At 39.5% G+C, this 23,172-nt stretch overlaps 1 protein-coding gene across 3 annotated transcripts; it reads right to left on the bottom strand.

Annotated features, from left to right (window-relative positions):
- Positions 1-4,518: 4,518 nt before the first annotated feature.
- LOC115415122 (cytochrome P450 2K1-like) lies at positions 4,519-17,240 on the bottom strand. Of its 3 annotated transcripts, none has more exons than XM_030128584.1 (10): positions 17,231-17,240; positions 16,909-17,006; positions 12,673-12,835; positions 8,392-8,541; positions 6,671-6,831; positions 6,403-6,588; positions 6,059-6,200; positions 5,794-5,978; positions 4,793-4,934; positions 4,519-4,706 (listed from the first exon to the last, which is right to left on the bottom strand). In XM_030128584.1, the coding sequence occupies exons 1-10, from the start codon at positions 17,238-17,240 to the stop codon at positions 4,519-4,521; spliced, it is 1,425 nt and encodes a 474-aa protein (XP_029984444.1). The 3 variants fall into 3 exon arrangements, with proteins under 3 accessions (XP_029984444.1, XP_029984443.1, XP_029984442.1); XM_030128583.1 differs by lacking the exon at positions 17,231-17,240 and adding an exon at positions 7,656-7,664 and having other exon boundaries at positions 6,671-6,828; positions 16,909-17,115; XM_030128582.1 differs by lacking the exon at positions 17,231-17,240 and having other exon boundaries at positions 16,909-17,115.
- Between the last annotated feature and the right edge of the window lie 5,932 nt (positions 17,241-23,172).

Below are 23,172 nucleotides of genomic sequence, written 5' to 3'. Positions count from 1 at the left end.
GGTGAAAAATTATTACATTATTACACATTGCACCATAATTACATAATGCGGTGCCACAGGTCCTACTAAAGATGTCCCTAAGTCACAACATCTACAGAAATGATGTAAAGCAGCAAGTTAAGACATTTTCTGACCTTCAGAGGACTCCAAATTAAAGAAACTCAGCTTTGGCTTCAGCTTTTTCAGAGGGATAATGAGCACTTTTCTTCAAGTGATGCACAATGTATTTATAAGACGACTCTTTCCACACGTACAAAGTAATATTGAAATAGTCAAATCTGCTGTGTTATCTAGGAGTGAGTGAAGGTCATGTGTTACTTTCATCAGTTACAGTGATGATTTTTAGCTGACAGTTTGTCTTCTCAGTCTCTCCAACTTCATCAGATTTAGAAGGAGATGGAACCATCACTTTAAGGTGTTCTCTGGAGAACAGTGGATACCCACCTTGTCCACAGAACAGCCTCCAGTGGGTGAATGAGAGCGGCTCAGTGCTGACTGGTGAAGGTGACTGGTACCAGGTCTATGGACGCACAGACTGTGGCTCATACCTGAAAGTGAAGCGTCAGACTGGACACAACAGGAAATACACCTGCAAGTTTTCCGATAAGGACACAAATACAGAGATATATGCACATTACACAACCGCCTTCACCAGCAAGAGAAGGGACGATCATCGGGAAACAGTTAATTCAGGTAAAATGAGTCAAACAGGATCCTTTTGTAGAATTAGAATAAGACACTTAATAAAAAGATGAATCACTTTTCCTCTAAATTTGTGGTAATAGAGAATAAGTCAGACTTTTTTCAGTAAGATGACACCTACTCCTGCTGATAACACTGGGTTACAAAAAAATGTTTTTTGCAAGTTGTCTAGGTTTTTTCAACTGAATTAGGACCATTTTGCACCGCTAAATCCAAAAAATGACATCTGTTTTTCTCAATCAGGTCAGGTTTTTTTGCTAATTTGATTTTGAAAAATTTGATCTTCTCACAAAATTGATTACATTTTTGTGACTTTATCAGTTGATTTTTTATATAGTTCTCACCCAAAATAGGTTTTAAGAGAAAAAAAATCATTTTCTAACAGGATTCCTGTTAGGTACAATGGTGTATTCACCGCAGATGTAGCAGAATACGTCAGGCTTATTTTTGCAAGATCTTCAAGTTGAAGCCATTTCATTCACCTGCAATATTAAAAATAAACATGAATCATAAATTGGCAAATCTTCAGAACTTGTTTATATTTATTCCTAATATTTTTTATCTTATTTTTCTTTAAAGAGTGTATTTGTATTTTTCTGACTAAGTAACAACAGAAATACAGGTATATATTACAACATATGTATTCAGATTCCTGCAACATTTGGCTACTTGTATATACTTAAGAAGGAACATTTTGCTTCTTAACATTTTGCAGAAAGAGAGAAAAAGACTATAAATGATAAATGAATTACTGTTTCATCATCTGGAAATTTGAAAGCTGAGGAATTTTTCCTCAGCATTTAACCTTTTCTCACTGATTTATCAGCATTCATTATCCTCAGCATTTTCATTTTTATGTGATAATTTTATGTTTTCCTATATTTAATTTACTGATCACGTAGATGTTCATAAAAGCTCTGAGTAAATTGAAAGGTTATTATTTAATTAAATTAAATTAAATGTCATCAAATGTAATTAAATTAAATTAAATTAAATTTAATTACCTTAATTCAAACTTGGAGATATACTGAGGAAACAACCTCATTTACAATATAGCCGAGACAAAACACAAAACATTTGAAACGTACAATGAACATATCAGAAATGCCAAAAGTAAAAGTGACAAAGATAAATTAAAAACAGAGAAGTCTAATTAAAAAAAGGAGCAGTTGGAGGTAAAATAAGATGCAATTATGGATTTAAATTGTCCTGATGATAAAAGGTAAAAAAAAAAAAAAAATAGAAAGGTTATTATTAAAACAGAGAAAACTGGGACAAAAGTGATTTTTTAAAAATATGAAATACATCATTAACTGAACATAAAAACAAATGTTTACAACTACTGTCATTTGTCAAACTATTTGTATTTTACTGGTGAACTAACCCTTTATAGGGCACTCACTGAAATACTCTGAAATTCAAAATTTCAACCTTAGTAGGTTATTGGACATTGTCATCTACCTCCTCTTGCCTTAAAACATCTGAGCAGTAATTACTAAAAAGTAAACATGCAATAAAATAACTGTTATAAGGTCGTAAACTGACAAAAATCACTCATATTCACTCTTTACAGTTTCAAAATGTCCATAAAATCTATCTGAATGACTGTATAATGTTACAAAAACCAACATGCTAATGGACCTCACTGAGGCACAGGATTGGCCCCATATTTAATGTTTGAGGAAATTACCAAAAATAGTCATTTGTCCAATAAAGGGCTAATGTTGAAGATGACAGTGTTTTCACGCTCACTACAGAGCCTCTGAACGTCCAAATGGGTCATATCTGATGTCAGTAGTGAAAAGCTGAAAAACTGCATTTTATTGAATTATTTACATGTATCATTAGGATTAATGGCTCAGAAATTATGAAACATTTTAAAGTCAGTCAGTGCTTTTGGATTCTGGTAGCTTTTGAGGTCTGTGAGGGTTAAACACATGTTTATAACATATACTGTACTGTACATGTACTGTACAACAACTAAACAACTAAGGATGTGCATGACACATATGAGCCATCAATGTGCATCATGTATTTATCATTTATTAAAATAAATCAGTGTTGTTATTATCAAGGCTGATCCAGAGAGGAATCTGACGTATGCAACATTATGTCATCAAAATACAACAACCACTAAGAGGGTGAGTGACTCTACATGCCTTTGTCTATATATGATTCTGTGCCATGAGTAACTTATACATTTATGTCAGGTGCCTGGAATATGACATCTGATAACACCTGGAATGTAATTTCACATAACATCTACATTTATTTAAGACCACAGTCCTCTATCCAGGTTCAGTACTTGGCCAGCTCAGGTCTAAAACGTCTCATTTTGTGTTTACAGGTGGTTGGAGAGGAAGCAGTGACTTATTCTGCAATCAAGACTAATCAATCAGATGATGACCCTGTCTACAGCAATGTTAACAAATAAAACAAACCACAGGGAAAATAAGACTTTAATCTGCCAATAAAGTCTGGTTTATGCCGGTGGAAACTTGGCTCTTTGTTTCAAACGTTTAACTTCAAAGACACGTCTGGGTTTTCTTGTTTTTATTTGCTTCATGTACATCATTAACTTGGCTGGATTAGGCTTTAAACTGTGAGTGGACCCAAACTGCTGAAGATCACCTTTATTGTCACCTTAAAAAACAACAATTCAATTCGATTCGATTCAATTCGATTCAATTCAATTCAATTCAGCTTTACTGAAAAACACATTTCATGCACAAGGCAGACTCAATGTGATTCACAACAGGTATATAACATAAAGAAACAATCATAAAAATGAGAGTGAAATTGCAAGTAAACAATCATATGTACACACACACACATTGCCACACAAGCCCACATACACACAACAACTCTTGTGTCAAACTCTTGTTTCACACTCAGGGGCCACACACAGTCAAATATGGTCTCAGGTGGGCCACACAAGTAAAATAATAACATAATAACCTATAAATATTGTTAACTCCAATGTTTTTTATTCTTTTTTATCACTTCTTACCTTGTGTCTCTGATGTTGGTTGTCTATTGGGATGGGTCAGTGTTTGTTTTTTTTTTTTTACTGCTGTCATAACCAAATAATCTCCTGCAAAGGATCAATAAAGTATCTATCTATCCATCCATCTATCATCCATCTATCATCCATCCATCCATCCATCCATCCATCTATAGCAAAATTAGGTTATGAAAATGTTAACATCTACAAACTATCATTTACCATGAACAACCAGACATTTCAACAGAAAAATAAGTGCAATTTTAATAATATTGTGCCTCAGTTTATCATGTACACATGTGCATAAAAGCTCACAGTGGATCTACAAATGTACAAACCATTTAGTAACAGGCAAAAATAATGTTAAAATTATACTTACTTGTTCTGTTGTTCATATTTGTTCAGGTTATTCACAATTTTGTGTAAAGGATAGTTTGCAGATGTAAACATTCTCATGTAATTTTACTTTTTTACACAAAATCAAAGAAAATAATGTGGGGTTGTCATAACTCAAAGGTTATTATGTTATTATTTTACTGGTCTGACCCACTTGAGATTGAATTGGTCTGTATGTGGCCCCTGGATTAAAATGATTTGGACGCCTTTGACTGTTAATATCTTCAGTGTAATTTTTGTATTTCACAAATTCATCCTGTCGGCGGATTGGACCCTTTGGCCGGCTTTAATGATTTCCAGCAAGTGATAATTAGTAAGTGTACCAAAATAATCCAACTAATGGATAATTAACCTTTGATAATCACAAATGAAATCAACTTAATGTGTTCCTGTTAATTTGATAATATCCCTCCTCCTCAAGTACGTGGGACTATACACAGTTTATATGGTTGAGGGCTGAGGGGGGCTAATAATTGTGGAGTCAGATCCAGGTCATCCTCTGAAACTCCAGGTGGAGGAGTGAGGCGAAAGTTTTGCAGGAGGGTGGCAAAGAAGAGGAAGAGCTCCATCCTAGCCAGACCCTCACCAAGACAGACCCTGCGACCTGAAGGAGACAGCGAGGGAAAATGGTCACATCATGTGCAAACAGGCGATTAAAAATTGAGAAAGCGATGAAATAAATTCACCAACCTGCAGAAAAAGGCATGAAGGCATCTCGCTTCACAAACTTTCCATCTTTGTCCAGGAAGTGAGCAGGATGGAAACTGTGTGGTTTCTCCCACTCAGTCTCATCGTGCAGAACAGAAGCCAAGAGAGGTATCACTACTGTCCCCTTTGGATAGAACAGAGAATGATAATGATCTATAAATGAAGACATTTTTAATGAAAATGGACAAGAATTGCATATATGATTCTATAATTGTCTTATGATCCTGAATCAAAATCAGTTTTATTCTTTGTCCCAAACGGGCAATTTGTTTGCAGCAGGACCACACACATACGAGGGCTGTTCAATAAGTTCATGGCCTCACCCAGAAATACTGGTTGTTATAATACAGGATGTTACATTCTTTCGTGATGGGATAGTGATGCTTGAACATCGATGGACCAAGTGCATTGCTGTAAATGGAGATTATGTTGAAAAATAAAATATAAATTATCAGTCTGTGTTGTTCTGTTCTGGGTGAGGCCATGAACTTATTGAACGGCCCTCGTACTACACAACAAAGACACAACAATACAGACCAACAGGCAGATGTGCACATAAAACATAATAAAAGTAATAAATACACATATTAGCAATGCATTAAAAACTAAAAACTAAGTCCTTTAAAATAAAGGTACAGTTACAACAAATCTAAGATAGGTATAAAAAGAGATATCAAAAGAGGTAGTGGGATGGGGATGGGGGGTGTCACTAAATGGTCAAGGGTATCTTCTGATGTGTGCATTCAGTACATGGTTAGAAAGAGGGATAAAGGAGTTTTTGTACCTCTGTTTTAAAACAATGGGATTTTGAAATCGTAAGCCAGGCCACAACATGTCTTCTGTATGCAGAGGATGACTTGTACCTTGATAGATACTTATGGCTTTATTGATCACCTGCTTGTTGAAATACTCATTACTGATAAAGAACTGATTTGGACTTTAGATTATTACTAACCCTTTTGAAGTGTTTTATTCGTGCATACCTTCTCAATAAAGTAACCCTGGAAGGTGACATCTTTGCTCGTTCTGTGGGGAACAGACGTGGGTAAGATACTGGCCAGTCTCTGCGATTCATGGATGACAGCGTTAGTGAAGGGCAGGTTATTTCGATCTTCGTACTGAAGTTTTCGACTTCCTACCACCCTGCTGATCTCCTCTTGGACCTGGTCTGGGAGATAAGTGTTCAACATAAGAAAAGACAGAAATTGGTCATTTCAGTTAATATAGTGCACAAGTAAAGCTCCTTACCTTGTATCTTTGGGTACTTGATCATAAACAGAAGAATCCATCTGAATGTAGTTGCTGTTGTTTCGGTACCAGCACTAAATAGCTGTTGTACAGTTCTGTGAAGATTTGCATCCTGGAAGTGACGGTCAATAACCCCAGACTCCTGCACATAAATTGCACAGATATTTTGGCACATATTCAGTATATACTACAGACTGTATGCAGTTTTCATCACTAGACTTCTGCCACTGATCACTGGTGTTTATTGCTGTGAGAATTGAAGGTATAAAAAAAGAAAAGACGAACACCTGAATGACAAAATGACAAATAAAATGTGTTAAATCAGAACTGACAGATATTCAAACCTTCAGTTGTTGTTGTTGTCGGACAAAAAAGGCGTCCACAAATCCTCTGCACATGTGTGGATTGAGGGTTTCTTTTAATTGACGGAACACTTTTAAATTGTATTCTCTGACCAGAACCTGCAATTCCTGGAATTCCTTTTGAGCGCCAGAGAACCATTTTCCAATAGCAGGGAATACATTGTAGAACTGTTGGAGAAGTAAAATTAGATTAGATTGATCTTAATATTTCCATTGTACATTTTTCATTCTTGTACATGTAATCTGATACCTGCATCGATGGGGTGGCCATAAGTTTTATAGACCTGCTCATTCGATCTATCAAGGCTATAAATTCGGGGTCCTCATAGTCAAATCTGCTGCCATAGACCATGGAGGAGATGATATTAGAGACTGCATTTGTTAGTAGTTGGCTTGGATCACAGGGTTCTCCTGAAGTTAAAAAAAAAAAAAACAGAACTGTGAGTTCAGTGTGTATGGATGTATTTTCAGATGACATATACATGTATATACACGTTTTTCATTATCCATATTTATTCATGGCTGCTGTATTCTATAACAGCGGTGTCAACGTCATTTTAGTTCAGTGACCACATACATACAATATGATCTCAAATAGCCAGACCAGTAAAATAATAGCATACTAGCCTACAAATGATAATCCAATTTTTTTTCTTTTTTTGTACTCGAAGTTTGGACATATTTTCAGTATGGACTACAACTGCTAACTACTACTGCTGCTGATAAACAATTATGGCGTACTCAGAGAAATGTTTGTCAGAAGTCTTGACCTTATGTGTGCAAATGTTGTGACGTAACAAGTTGTAGATGCAACAAATTAAGAAGGAATTAAAACGGGTTGTAGAAATCCACTCAATTCTTGCCAAAATTAATATAAAGATAGCTTTGCAGCACCTGTAGGGCTCAAATTCAAACTTTTTGAACTATTCATTCATTCATTCATTCATTCATTTTCTGAACACGCTTAATCCTCACTAGGGTCATGGGGTTGCTCTGAGCCTATCCCTGCTACACAGGGGTGAAGGCAGGGTACTCCCTGGACGAGTCACCAGTTCATCGCAGGGCTGACATATAGAAACAAACAATCACTCTCACATTCACACCTATGGGCAATTTAGGTTAACCACTTAACCTATCAGTGCATGTCTTTGGATGGTGGGAGGAAGCCGGAGTACCCAGAGAGAACCCACGCAGACACAGGGAGAACATGCAAACTCCACACAGAAAGGTCCCACCCCCACTGACTGGTGTTGGAATCCAACCCAGGACCTTCTAGCTGTGAGGCACGAGTGCTAACCACTGCACCACCATGTTGCCCACTTTTTGAACTATTAGGGCCCACATACACAAATAAATGTACTAACTTTGGGTTTAGCAAAATATGACCCCTTTAAGAAAAATAAGTGCAATTTCACCAATATTATGTCTCGGCTTATTATTACAGTGGATCTACAAATGCACAACACATTTAGTAACAGGCATATTGTTAAAATTGCACTTAATTTTCTTAAAACATTTCTGGTTGTTCATAATTGTTTCAGGTTATTAACATTTTTTTTGTGGAAGGATAGTTTGTGAATGTAAACCTCCCTGACCCACCCTTGACTGTTAAAATCTTCAATGTCATTTTTACCTCTGCCAAGGAGGTTATGTTTTTGCCAGGGTTTGTTTGTCTGTTTGTCTGTCCATTAGTGTGCAACATAACTCAAAAAGTTATGGACAGATTTTGATGAAATTTTTAGGGTTTGTTGGAAATGGGATAAGGAAGAAATGATTAAATTTTGGTGGTGATCGGGGGTGGGGGGGCCCACGGGGGGGGGCCACTGATCTGCCTTGGTGGAGGTCTGCGATCTCCGAGTGCTTCTAGTTTGTGGAAGGTTTTTGGCCAGTGGTATGTTTGTTCAAGAACATCTAACATTTTATATGACACAAATGTTGTGTAGTGATCTATCACAATATAAAGACACTCACCTTTGAATTTCTTCAACTCTTCAGTAAGGTAGAAACTCTCCTCAATGATTTTATCCTCACATGCCTTCTTGCCCATCCCATAATCTCTCAGGTTCATCAGAGCAAAGCGTCTCATCTCTTTCCATGAATCTCCATTGGACCATACAACCCCTGAAAGACAATAATTGTATATTATGATCCAGGGTACACTTTGCACACACAGCTCCTCTCTAAGTACATTAGCAAACTATTATTTCAAAGTGTCTGTTTTTGCCAAACTAAAAACATGGGCTAGCATTACTGCAGCTTCTTATTGTTAAAGAAATTCTACCTTAATCCCTTGGGTTTAGTCATCTCTTAGTTCTGAGGTCAGCCTGCCCTGCAGGTCAGTTTGCTGCTGACTGCACATTTTACTAAGTTTTCCTTGAGGCTGGGTGCCCAACTAGGAATAATTTAGCGTTGCACATCCGGAAGGGCATGAAAAACTGGATTCTTCAATGTCCTGTACTGACCAATCTCTGTTCTCGAAGCTTGCACCAGTACATGTTTACATCCATAGAGTCTTGAGATTTTTCTTCTTTGAGTATGGGTAAAATATGTTGAGATTATATGGAACACCTTTGCTCCTTTACATCCACTCATAATAGGAGAAGAAAATTACACCCTCCCTGAATTCTACATTTTATCTTTGGGGAAAAATCATTTGGTCGTTACGGAAGCGTATTGCATTCACAAAAAAAAAAAAAAAAATTCAGCTCTGTTTTTCTGAATTAATGAGATAATTATCTCATAATTACGAGAAAAAATAAGTTTAAAAAAAAATTGGCGCTGTTTTTCTGAGTTTACGAGATACTGTTTTCCGAAAAAAAAAAAAGTTCTGTTTTTCTGAGTTTACGAGATACTGTTTTCCGAAAAAAAAAAAAAAAAAAGCTCTGTTTTTCTGAGTTTACGAGATACTGTTTTCCGAAAAAAAAAAAAAAAAGCTCTGTTTTTCTGAGTTTACGAGATACTGTTTTCTGAAAAAGAAAATAAAATGTGGCTGTGTTTCTCTGTCAGTGGGACAGTGGTCCCTGGTCCAGGCAGGAGCTCCTTCTATCTGTGCTGCTGAAAGCCTCTCGGGGGAGCGTGAAGTTGTTTCCATTCTTGTAACCGGTTCCGATTACGGATCATGGAACTAGTTTCGTTCATAGAAATCAGAACCAAGCCCCGCTTTGTGCACGGATCAAGCCCTTCAAGCACACCGGCGCTTGGAGCCTGTGTAGCCCTGCTTCCTGACAGGGCACGACCGCGGTGATGGGAGTTGGCATTAATGAAGTCAAATAAAATGACATTCACCAGCATTAAAGAAAATATACACAGCAGAAGAGTGCAAATGTGTATTCATTTATTTGTCGGACCTAATGGAAAGCATTAGTCAAAACTAGATCCATGGAGGAGCGGCTTGGTGTACCGGTTCGCCCCCCCCCCCCCCCATAACTTTCCATCAGGTCCAGGTGGACAGCTATCCGCTCCCCGGTGTGTAAGCCGGACTGGAGCGGGTGGACGGAGCAGCTCAACTCGACAGAACAGCGGCGCTCGGAGCCTGTAGCCCGGCACCACGACGCGGTGATGGGAGTTGGCATTAATGAAGTCAAATAAAATGACATTCACCAGCATTAAAGAAAATATGCATCTTGGTGTCCTGGTTCACCCCCCACCCCAGGACAGCTTTCCATCAGGTCCAGGTGGAAAGCTATGGGGGTGGGGGGTGAACCGGTACACCAAGACGCTCCTCCACGGACCTAGTTCTGACTAATGCGTTCCATCAGGTCCGACAAATAAATGAATACACATTTGCACTCTTCTGTTGTTTCTATTTTCTTTAATGCTGGTGAATGTCATTTTATTTGACTTCATTAATGCCAGGACCTGGAGCACGCTGCTGACACCATCCTGCTCAGCACATCCTACAGTCAGCTGACAGATGCTCTGGGCAGATACAGTGAAGAGGCACAGAAGCTTGGCCTCCAAGTGAACTGGACAAAAACCAAGCTCATACATGTCGGTGATGGGCCGGATCCACCTCCCTTGCAGCTTGGTAATGATATTGTAGAACCTGTCAAGAGCTTTGTGCATCTGGGGTCCATGGTGACAGACAACGGGGACCTAAAACCAGAGGTTACCCGCAGAAGAGCCCTGGCAGCATCAGCACTGCAGTCTCTCTGGAAACCACTCTGATGACACCAGACCATCTCACGCAGGACGAAGCTCCGGATCTACAACTTTGCCGTCCTCTCCATCCTGCTCTATGGCTCGGAAACATGGCCCTTAAACCAGATTCTGGCTGCCAGAATAGATGGCTCTGATAGCAGGGCTCTCAGAACCATTGAAAACATAAGGTGGACCCGGCGGGTTTCCAATCAGGTGCTTGGAGCCCGCACACGCCAGCCCAAAGCATCCAGCCTGGCCGCGCAACGTCGCCCCCGCTGGTTCGGTCATGTCCTCCGCCTCCCTCCTGACCATCCAACAAGAGCCATCCTTCAGTTTGACCCAAAGGCCGCAGGCTGGAAACGACCACAAGGCAAGTCCCGCACCCGATGGTTCGACGTCCTTGCGGGCGACCTCCAACAACATGGAGTTACCATGGAGGATGCAGAGCAGCTGGAGCAAGACCACCAGCCATGGAAAACACTGGTTCACCTGGTCGGCCCAACGCACCAGGATGGGACACCCGCCCCATGGCAGGAGTCCTAGTAGTAGTAGTAGTCATTAATGCCAACTCCCATCACCGCGTCGTGGTGCCGGGCTACAGGCTCTGAGCGCCGGTGTTCTGTCAAGTTGAGCTGCTCCGTCCACCCGCTCCAGTCCGGCTTACACACCGGGGAGCGGATAGCTGTCCACCTGGACCTGATGGAAAGTTATGGGGGGGGGGGGTGCTTGAAGGGCTTGATCCGTGCACAAAGTGGGGCTTGGTTCTGATTTCTGTGAACGAAACTAGTTCCATGATCCGTAATCGGAACTGGTTACGAGAACGGAAACAACTTCATGCTCCCCCGAGAGGCTTTCAGCAGCACAGATAGAAGGAGCTCCTGCCTGGACCAGGGACCACTGTCCCACTGACACAGAGAAACAGAGCCCAATTTTTTTTTTTTTTCAGAAAACAGTATCTCGTAAACTCAGAAAAACAGAGCTTTTTTTTTTTTTTTTTTTTTTTTTCGGAAAACAGTATCTCGTAAACTCAGAAAAACAGAGCTTTTTTTTTTTTTTTTTTTTTTTTTTTCGGAAAACAGTATCTCGTAAACTCAGAAAAACAGCACCAATTTTTTTTTTTAACTTATTTTTTCTCGTAATTATGAGATGATTATCTCATTAATTCAGAAAAACAGAGCTGAAATTATTTTTTTTGTGTGAATGCAATACGCTTCCGTAGGTCGTCATCAGGTTCTAAGATTTTTTAAAATCTAATTTCAGATATAAAACACAAGGATTATTCAGTGTCATTTATTTACCAAAAGTGAATCAAGAATGAAGAATGAGCATGTGAAAAACTGATTACAGTCTTAGTACTTCCATAAGAAGTCAAAGGATTAAGTAGCAGCAAGGCATTTGTAGTGATTTCCAAATAAGTGAAGTCATTATTCTACGATAAAGTTTATTCACAAGAGGAAAACATTTAAAACAGCTGTCAATCTTCCCAGAGAGTGGACATCCCAGCAAATTCATTCAATGTTAGACCATATAACGCTTAGAGAAACTACAAAAACCTTTGAGTTTATCTCAGTTGTTTTTCAGCCACAGGAAGGGAAGGAAGGACAACTTGCAGTTATTTAGCTAACCATCAACTCATTAAATAAACCAGAGGATTGCAGAATCAGATGTGAAGACCTAGATGGCAAATCAACAACAGAGTGACTGAAAAACAAACAAAAACTAAGAATCAAGGTGTTGATCCAGTCAAAGTCTGACCTCAAATGGCTTAATGGTTAATGAGTCTGTCCTTTAATGATCCTGACCCATAAAGTGACTGAATATGGCCTAGTTTTACTTCATTTAACCCATTCTGCTCTGATTGCACTGGTTACTTCTACAGTCAGTTTGTGAGACTCACATATCACAGTTTTACTTTATCATACAAAAGGTCAAAGAATACACTGGAATTAAGCTTTTATAACATATCTTCAGGATTGAAAGACTTTGCCGCTCAGATTTAGGGGAATGGATACTGACACTAAAATATAATCTTCAAACCATACACATTTTATTATTGCTACCCACTGAGAATCCAAAATGATGCCATAGTACATACATTATTTCTGTTCTTACCAGGGTCCTCTGTCGAGTTTATCACTCTCATAGCCGGATGCCTCTCCCCAAATTCATCTGCGTAGTTCACAAGGGCCTCCTTCACTGTCTTGTATCCGGCCAGGACGACCATTTTCTTGGGTCCCATGTAGATAGTGAAGACTGATCCATATTTCTTGTAAAACTAGGGGCAGAAAGTAGAGCAAACTTGTATTACAAGCATGTATCAGGACCACTGCTAGTCAGTGGTTAATGACAGCTGGTCCTTATGTCTGAGGTCATTTGCAAGTTTGCTGTTTGTTTTTACTGAACATGAACCACACGTTTTCTCTGTCACAGATTCATTACCAAGATTACAAATTCAAAGGTTAGTCTGTTGTTTAATGTTTAATATTAAATATTTAATATTTAATGCATCAGACAAAGTAATATGTTTTATATTAACCTATAAAGACCCAGTGTTACTTTTCTCTCTATTGAACATTTCTTAAGCAATTTATCACCATTTATTATAATATTATCCTCTGTGACTTTTTCAATCCAACCTATCATTAAATGAACATAAACCCAGTGTGTCCATCCACTGTCATTGATCCAACTCCATGGGTTTTATTGGTGAATCCATGTTGTAGAAGATGACTGTGTTTCCACGGTAACTATGGAGCCTCTGAACATCCAAATGGGTCATATCTGATGACCATGAAAAGGTGAATAACTGGATTTTACACCAATTATTTACATAGATTGATAGGTTTAATGGGTCAGAAGTTATGAAACATTTTATACTGGTAGATGGTTTTGTCACCAGTGGTTGTTTGGGTCATTATGGCAGTGTTTTTCAACCTTGGGGTCAGGACCCTATGTGGGGTCTCCTGGAATTCAAAAGGGGTCACCTGAAATTTCTAGTAATTGATAAACATCACCATCATCATCATCATCACACACTACTCCCTGTTCCCTGACTATGGGTACTACTAACTCAACAGACAAAAGCCCAACTGCGTCATTCCCCTCATTTACTCCCCTCACAGAGAACGAGGTGTCTAAACTCCTTTCCTCTAGCTGTCCTATGACATGCCTGCTGGACCCTATGCCATCCAACCTCTTACAATCTGTGGCCCCTACTATCACAGCACCAATCATACAAGTGATTAATGCTTCACTGACTTCAGGAACATTTCCTACAGTATTTAAACAAGCGCAGGTAACACCACTACTCAAAAAACCTTCCCTCACCCCCACCCAAGTGGAAAATTATCGACCAGTCTCACTCCTCCCATACCTTTCTAAGACCATCGAAAGGGCAGTTTCCAAACAGGTCACAGAATTCCTCTCTCAAAATAACCTCCTTGACGTCAACCAGTCTGGCTTCAAAATCGGCCACTCCACTGAAACGGCTCTGTTGTCTGTGACGGAGGCCTTGAAAGAGGCTAGAGCAGCAGCCAAGTCCTCAGTACTCATTCTACGCGACTTATCACCAGCATTTGACACTGACAATCATAATATCCTATTATCCATACTCTTGAACATGGGCATCACAGGCCATGCACACTCCTGGTTTCAACCTTACCTCACTGGTCGGTCCTTCAAAGTGTCCTGGTTAGGGCACACATCTGCAGTTCACCGCCTCACCACGGGGGTCCCCCAAGGCTCTGTATTGGGCCCCCTCCTTTTTGCCATATACACCACCTCACTGGGTCAGATCATCCACTCACATGGCTTCTCATATCACTGCTATGCTGATGATACCCAACTCTATCTGACATTCCCACCTGATGGCTCCACAGTATCAGCACGAATCTCAAACTGTCTCTCTGACATATCTGCATGGATGAAAGCCCATCACCTTCAGCTGAACCTGTCCAAAACTGAACTGCTGGTCTTCCCAGCTAAGCCAACCATACAGCATGACATCTCCATCAATATTGACTCCTTATCTCTGGCTCCTACCAATGTAGCACGAAACTTGGGAGTCATGATTGATAATCAGTTGACCTTCACAGATCACGTTGCCTCTGTCACCCGATCATGTCGTTTCACTCTCTTCAACCTAGGAAAGATCAGGCCTTTCCTAACCCAACAGGCCACCCAGCTCCTGGTGCAGACTATGGTTATCTCCCGCCTTGACTACTGCAATGCTCTTCTAACAGGCCTCCCAGCTTGTGCTGTCAAACCACTACAGATGGTCCAGAATGCAGCAGCGCATCTGGTCTTCAATCAGCCTAAAAGGGCACATGTCACCTCGTTACTTATTGAGTTACACTGGCTACCCATAGCTGCCCGCATCAAATTCAAATCGTTAATCCTAGCCTACAAAATTCTCAATGGGTCTGCTCCTACCTACTTAGGTGCACTGATAAAAGCTTATGTTGCCCCACGACCACTCCGCTTGTCTGGGGAACGTTGTCTGGTGGTCCCCAGACCTTGTACGAGACAATCCAGGCTCTTTTCATGGGTCGTTCCACGTTGGTGGAACGTTCTACCGAGCACTACAAGAACAGAGGCATCCCTGCCTATCTTCAAGAAGCTCCTGAAGACCCAGCTTATCCGAGAGCACCTCCAGTCCTAGCACTTTCAGACATTCCATTTTAAATATATTAAAAAGTTTTTCCCAGGATTATCACAGATTTTCCCAGGATTATCTCTGGACCTGCTGCAGTGGTCCTGCCTCTCTCCTGCCTTCATCATCATCACTCACTTATCCTCAACTGCATCCATGTGTCTCCCCCTACTCCCCCAGTCTCTATCTCTATCGCTCTCTCTTTTTCTCTTTCTTTACCCTCTCTCTTTAACCCCAACTGGTCAAGGCAGACGGCCATCCTCCAGGAGTCTGGGTCTGCTCCAGGTTTCTGCCTGTTAAAGGGAAGTTTTTCCTCGCCACTGTCACCAGTCACAAGTGTTTGCTCCTGGAAGATTCTGTTGGGTTTCTGTAAATTGGCTTAGAGTCTGGTTTTGACCAACTCTATATATAAAGTGTCATGAGATAACTTTTTGTTGTGATCTGGCACTATATAAAGAAAATTTGATTGACTGAGTGATTGATTGGTTTTCCCCTGTAAGTCGCTATGGAAAAAAGCGTCTGCCAAATGCATAAATGTAAATGTAAAAAACAAACAAACAAAAAAAACCTCACTAATAAAAATATATGGTGAGTTGACAGAGACAATCACAATCCATAACAGACATGACAAACTGTTAAGCTGAAACTGAAGCACTGTGGTACTGTTTATCTTTCAAATGTTCATTGTGGTCGGTTTAAGATGATGCAGCTCTTTCATAATTCATAGTTTGAGTTATTGTTTTTTTCAGAATTAATTTTCAGTCTTGTGAATAGAAGATGGACTGACTGTACATATCCTGACCAAGGAAAATCAAATTCTCACTTCTTGCACTAATCTACACCTGGCTTTTCTGCCTCCGTCCATAATTATATGCATTATATAGACTAAATGTTGTTTAAAATTAATGTTTGTTTGCAACATAGAACAGCAAAATATTATATGATCAAAAACAAATTCATTTTAGCAAAAAAAAGTCTCTGTTTTGAATGTCTGGGGTCGCCAGAAATTTGTGATGTTAAAATGGGGTCATGAACCAAAAAAGGGAATCACTGCTTTATAAGTTAAGTGACAGAGCAAACAAAGTCTAAAACAGTCCATCACACAGTCATGTCCATAAATAATTGGACAGTGTGACAACCCCAGTGCAGGTTTTTGGTCCTATGAGCTAGTCTTGACAACAGTGACACACTTTTGGTAATTTTACCTCCGAGATAAAACAGAAAAGGCGTGACAAAGCATTTGGAGGACAATCAGCTTTTGGTGATATGCATACAAACAATTTAAAGTATTAAAAACAATCCTCATATTTAGAATTATCTTAGTTTAGATCTTATTTTTGAGCCTCTGAAAATGGTGGGACTATATTTAAAACGGTTATAATTCCTAAATTAATGCAATATTGTGCTAAATCCTTTGAATTAAACATGAAAATCCACACTTCAGTCATCTTGATTGCTTCATTTCAGATCCACTGTGGTGGTGTGTACAGAGGTAAAAAGACAAAATCTATGCCACTGTCCAAATACAACTCTGAGCAAATGATATGTTGACACTTTGATTTCATGGCAATATTGTTGATATGCACAATTTTTCAACACGGTGAGGATAAGCTGACCGTATTTTTGTCTGAACATGGGGCAGCATAAGGAACAAGGTGAACCAACAAGACAACATGGAACTCTATCCATTTCCTCACCTTCAGTAAAGACTCGTGCCGATTCCACATGTCAATCTGCAGCAGGTTTCCAATCAGAGGAAGTGGTGTGGGTCCTGGTGGTTCATTTCTGGGTTTCTCTGGGCCGAAGCTGGAGGGAAAGATGACTAAAACCAGCAGCAGGACCAGCAGAGCCCCGAACAGGGAGAGAGAACCAAAGGACTGCAGGAAAACATCTAACTCCGCCATCACTGGAAAGGACCTTATGCAAACTCACTGACACCTTCTACTGATGCTTTTGGCTGTGGGTGTCAGGATATAACAGTGAGTGGAGAATAGGTATAACCCACAGGGAGGAACCAACTGGAGGACATTATCTCCCATCACCACCTCCCAGCAGTTTCAGAAAAATAACACATTAACTCTTATAGAGATTTATTTTGTTTCAAATGGCTTTTTAGCACATATGTCTTTCCATCTTTTGAATAGACTTATTATTTTTACATTTATTTTACAATACTGCAAATCTTGGACACATGGTTTTATTTCATGGTTTTATGGTTTATCAGCGCATTAATGTAGCCTGTGCAGTATCTGTCCGCATACATGTTCTCCACCATGGGCCAGCACAATGAAAGACAGAAAAGTGTGGACAGTTTGTTTTATTACAGATCAAAGTGCTAACATAAAATCACAGAACATTCTGTTACAGGGAAGATTTGCTTTTCAACTAAACTCAAAGTTCAGCTCAGGCTATAAGACTTACAAGCCAATGATCGATTTTATAGATGGGTTGTAATAAACACCTGATGGTGATCAATTTGGAAATTTCATCACTAAAACTTCTTATAGTATTTATCTTATGCAAAGTGTTAGTCATTACCGACATGGACAATGTGAGGTTCAACAACTTTACATAAAAAACCCAACAAAAAACAGGCTGTTGAAGTGTTTTAACTTTAAAGAAACTATATTTCAGATCTTGTATGTACTTGAGTAAAGAAGATGTAATAGAATTTTGACCAATTTTTTTTCTTTTTTTTACTTAACTATGGGTGCCTCTATGAAACTGGTCCCTAAAAACAGGACAGAGGAGCTAAAAATTCCAACCGGATGTAGACTAATGTTATGAAGCAAGTTTGGAAGCACTTTGGGTCTATTTTAAAAATACATATTTACTGAGATAAAAGAGAAACTATTTTTCAGATAAAACACATTTTTATATTATTTTTTAGGCCTGTAACGGTACACAAAATTTTCGGTTCAGTACGTTTTCGGTTTTGAAAGCCACGATTAGTTTTTTTTCAGTTTGGTTCGGGTCGAACGAAAACCCCTCAAAATGTCTTTAATGCATTTATTATGAATTTTTGAACATTTTTTCACCCAATTTTTGGAGGCAATTGGATATAGAAAAACAGCAATAATATAATTCTGCTGCTATAAATCAAATAGAAAATAAAATAAATAAAATATTATTAAATATATTTTAAACATTAGTATGGCACTTTTCCCTGAAAGGTAGTTTTGAACAAACAACAAAAATCTAATCCCAGTTCTGTCAGTTTCACATTCTGCATTAAAATAAAAAAAATTCCACATGAAGTGCAACATTAACAAGAGAGCAAACTAGTATTCTCTTTTAACAAACTTAAGAGCAAAATTGACAACAAAATTAACCAAATTATTTATTTTAGGACAGATAAAGTGTTTAGGCCACTTTTTATTTTTTGTTTTTGTGTATGTGTGTGTGTGTGTGTGTGTGTGTGTGTGTGTGTGTGTGTGTGTGTGTGATTGTGTGTGTGTGCAGGGTGCGATTTGTCAAAAACAGATTTTTTTTTGGTGGAGCGGGGGGCACAGTTATATTAAGGACTTGCAGCTGACGTCACTGGTCATGTGATTGTTGTTTACACCGCCATATTGGTAGGCACGCTATCTGGATCCAGAAAGTCAGAACTGTTGCTTTATATGGTGTTTTTCTTTGGACTCGTGTTTGCGTGTTTTGTTATTTGCGAGTATGTCTACTTGTAATAAAGGCACTATACATGAGTTTCAATGTTTACTAACAACAGTGATGCGCGGCCAACTCGGAGGTAAAAACACCAGTACCAGTTACCAGCCGGCTCACATCAGCCACGGACACCTCCAGGCTCTGCCCCGGAACTCGTGAACGAGCCAATATGTTAGCTCTAAAACGGTCCATTAATTGTCTGTCCAAAAGCCGATCCCATCTTCTCTTTTACGGCTGCATAATTTGACTTGACCGCATCGGGAAGGCTGTCCCATAGTAGAAAAGCAGACTTGCACAGACGGGTGGGGACGAGGCCGGCGGTAGGCATGGGCAGGGGTGGGCTAAGCCCACCCAAATGTCCGTCTTGCCCACCCAATCGAAAGTTAAGGGAAAACGTTTATCCAATAGAAAAAACATAACAGACTACGCTACTATTGGCTCTTATTTGCGATTGGATGGGCAGCCTACAGCCCGCCCTATTCCGTCAGTGATTGGTTGTCATTATTCTTTTGCATTTCCTGAGCGCTTCATTCACTCATACAGCAGCTCACAGTCTGTTTCTGGGCTGCAGGGAGTTAAACTTCCCTCCTTGGTCTCTCCTGCACCTATTGAGGTCACTGCTGCACCTGTCGGGGTTTCTGTTTAATACCGCGATTCTTTCTATCGGAGTTTCACTGTATCTGTGGCTTGTTGACGTGCTCTTGGGCTGAGCATCGTCTCTGGGCTCCTGCAGAGCAGCCGGCCCGGTTCAGCGGACACCCGCATCACATTATGTACGCACACACTGACTAAAGCAATGCCAGTAAAACACACACAGTGGACAACACAACATCAGTAAAACCAAAGAACACACACAACGCCAGTAAAACACACAGTCTCTCAACCGTCGGCCAAGGAAGGGACAAAAACCGAGTGAGGGGTAAATGATCTCTGTCACTAAATTATATTAATTATTATAATAATTTTGTCATGATGGTCTATATGTATATAGTTCTACTCACATTTGAGTCTAAATTTCAGGGTTTTAGATGGAAAAAGAAAGATTTGTTGTTCTTTTTGTCATTTGTCACTTTTCAGATTGAATTTGAATAAGACTTTTTTGGTTTGTGGAATATGAAAAAATATAATTTAGTTTTATTATTTTTACTTTTTGCCCAGTGTCAGTTGTTTGTGCGGTTGTTCTATTGTGCCACTTTTCAGTCTGAGTTTGAACAAGACTAGACTGCCTTCTTTTTGTATAAAATCTGGCCACAGTGAGAATATATTTTTTTATGTCTATTTAGTATTCATTCTTTTATTTCCCAAGCTCATCCAATGAAAAGAAATATGCACAAAGGACTTTTAAAATCATTTTTATTTTATATTAAAGAGTAAATGAACACAGATGAGCTGCCTGACAATTGGATTTCTCTTTGGGGATCAATAAAGTGATTCTTATACTTACATAACCCCCATGCCACTTCTTTTCAGTGCCGTCAGGACTGCAGTTCAAATTGTCAGCCTTCAGGCCACTATTGCTATCGTCTGTACACACCAACTCATTTGCCCACCTGTTTTTTCAACCAGCCCACCCTAATATGACAGGCTAGAAGCGGCCCTGGGTGGGCAGTATTGTCAGCAGCTCCAGCTGAACTCACCGGTGTCACCCGCCGTAGCTCCGACTGCCACTTCCAGCTGAGGAAACTCTGGCTGCCATCGCCGGCAAAGGGAGCAGGTAGATCCACAGTCACTCTGTCTCTATAGGGTGATAGGTCAGGGGAAGCCCTCCTGGTAGGTTTAAAGGGGTCTTCATCACCGTACCACATGATGACTATTCTTTTTTTCACCGCCGCTAAGCGCAACAGACACCCAGGCTAACTATACTGAGAAGCTACACTAACCGCGGTAATAACTATAAACAGCGGTCGGCAGAACAGAACCACCGCTGCCACCAATGGAACCCAGCGGTCTGTCTGCCTAACTTATAATTAGTGAAAGCTAAGTAATAAACGGCACACAGGAGTTTAGCAGCTCCATCGTTTAACACGTTGTACGATCCAAGGAACGCTTGCCTACCAATATGGCGTCGTAAACAGAAAACCACGTGATCAGGTGACGTTTGTGCAAAACCTCAATATGTGGAGGTGCAGTCCATAACTAAAGTAACTAATGCTGGCGTGAAACAAAAGTGAAACTTTACATATTTTCAACGTCCAACTCCTGGGTTATTCCTCCATTATACAGCATGTGTGTGAGAGAGAGAGAAAGAGAGACAGACAGACAGACAGAGAGAACAGATGTTAAGTGTTTGAGAACTACCACACATAGAGGCCAAACAATGTTCGTCTTATCACCGTCTCTTTCCCTGTTGTTCTTTCACCTGAATCCGTAGTGATCCCACACAGGGACTGTAATGATGGCGGAGGGTCTTCAGTCTCTTCCTTCCAGGTTGACATCATATATGTTGTTTTTTTTTGTTTTTGTTTTTTTACCTTATGACAGCTGCTATTTTATATTTCGGGTCAATGTGCGCTCCTTCAATATGTCCGTGTGGAACTCGCGCGCATTTAAAGTTTCGCCTCAAACAACGTCTTTCGTTCCTTTTTCTTTTTCTCAACTTACTGTGCTGTTTTGGTACAGCTGTGTACCGAACCGAGCAGGTGCGTCCCGAAACGGTTCGGTTCGGTATGTGTACCATTACTGGCCTATTATTTTTATATTATTTTTCTACAAAAATCCACATGTAACATGGAAAAAAGAACATGAAAATACTACTATTTTTTCGAACATCTTTTTATCCTCTCACAGGTACATTTTGGGATTCAAAGTAATTATGCAAGGCAGAGTGTTTCACAAAAATAACCGCTGGTAACCGCTGTTGCAAAATCACTCACGATTTATTTGTGTTTAAATGGGCAGGTTCTGTATGTAACGCCAGTGTACACAATGGGTTACACATGAAACCTGGAATGAGACTGAGATTCATGAAAAACCTGCATATTTGGATTAGAAAAACTACTAGGATCTTCAAATTTAACACAGTGTCTTCATTTATAGCGGTATATAAGACCACTCAGGCGATGTTTTCCAGGTCAAATGCACTGACACCTAGGTAGCTTTTCCTGTCCCGATGCTGGTCCTATCTTTTGCCCCAATAATTTATTAAAAATTCATTAATTTTGGGATGGCTCAGAGCAAGAGTATATATTTTTTCATTCATCTGAGGTCATCACTGGGTACATCCTGGGGGGAAATATGTCTAAATGTATCTTCTATGACTGGGTCTAAAAAAAACTGGCAAAGTGCCAGATACCAAAATGAACCCAGTTTCATAGAAGCACCCCTGTCTGAGATTCTCTTATACTAAAGAATCCATGTTCTTTTGCAACCTATGATCAAATAGTTAATACTTAATTGTATTCCACCTGCAAGAGTCAGGGCCGTGCAGAGACCTATATAAAGGGGCAGGGGCTCAAACTTCCAAAATGGCACATGAAAACGAATAACCACCAATTACATATGATTTGAAATGTTTAATAAATCATTACACAAAGTATACATTTTTACATTAGTTTGGCAGACAGCTACAATAGCAATATGTAATAACTTACGAAGTCGAATAAAGTAATAAAAATTAGGTTTGAAATTCTTTCTTGTTGTAGCCTCCTTGCAGGCCAGGTGAAGATCACTCTGAAAAGGATGGTCTCACTGGTCTTGAATAATCCCTATCCCAAATGTGGCAAATTCTGGAACTGCAGACATTTACAGGAAGATAATGTGCGTGAATGGTGTGCCTAATGCCCATGAATAGTATGTAATAGAGATCGACCAATATGGGTTTTTCAGGGTCGATACCGATTATTAGTAGTTAGAGGAGGCCGATAACAGATATTTGGAGCCGATATTCATTTGCAGTAAAAGTGTAAAAATTGGCGTGAAAAATTTTTAATAATGCAGACACTGAACTTCATTTAAATGCCTAAAGCATGTTTATTTAATCAAACAAATAGACAATAATAGCTCCAGAAGTGCATGGATTTCCTAGACTCAGAAGCATCTCTTATAAAGTTGAATAAAAGCTTAAATAAATAGCTCCCTGAAATTTTTCCACAGTAAATAAAGTAAAGTTTAAATATAACTATAATGACTTATCTTTGTTTTAAGTTCAAACACAACAAAAATACAGGGAGACTCTTGTAAACTCTTGGGCCACATGCTGACATATGCTCAACTCATCATGCTTCATTTATGACAGCATTTGGGAAGCCTTAAGTTGATTTCATTATTAAATTTTATATTTTACCATGTGATAGCAGGGA

Source organism: Sphaeramia orbicularis, chromosome 24, assembly GCF_902148855.1.
Source record: "Sphaeramia orbicularis chromosome 24, fSphaOr1.1, whole genome shotgun sequence".
In the NCBI taxonomy this organism is placed as follows: Eukaryota; Metazoa; Chordata; class Actinopteri; order Kurtiformes; family Apogonidae; genus Sphaeramia; species Sphaeramia orbicularis.
Note: the sequence above shows the minus strand (reverse complement) of the source record. Positions and strands in the feature narration are given on the sequence as shown.

What these genes read in the sequence shown, in the direction of transcription:
- LOC115415122 (XM_030128583.1), bottom strand. Translation starts at nt 17,115, where the DNA reads ATGGCGGAGTTAGATGTTTTCCTGCAGTCCTTTGGTTCTCTCTCCCTG. An exon ending in AAACTCGACAGAGGACCCTG is followed by an intron (nt 8,542 to 12,672) that starts GTAAGAACAGAA and finishes ATTGTCTTTCAG; the next exon opens with GGGTTGTATGGTCCAATGGA. An exon ending in CAAGTACCCAAAGATACAAG is followed by an intron (nt 5,979 to 6,058) that starts GTAAGGAGCTTT and finishes CTTATCTCCCAG; the next exon opens with ACCAGGTCCAAGAGGAGATC.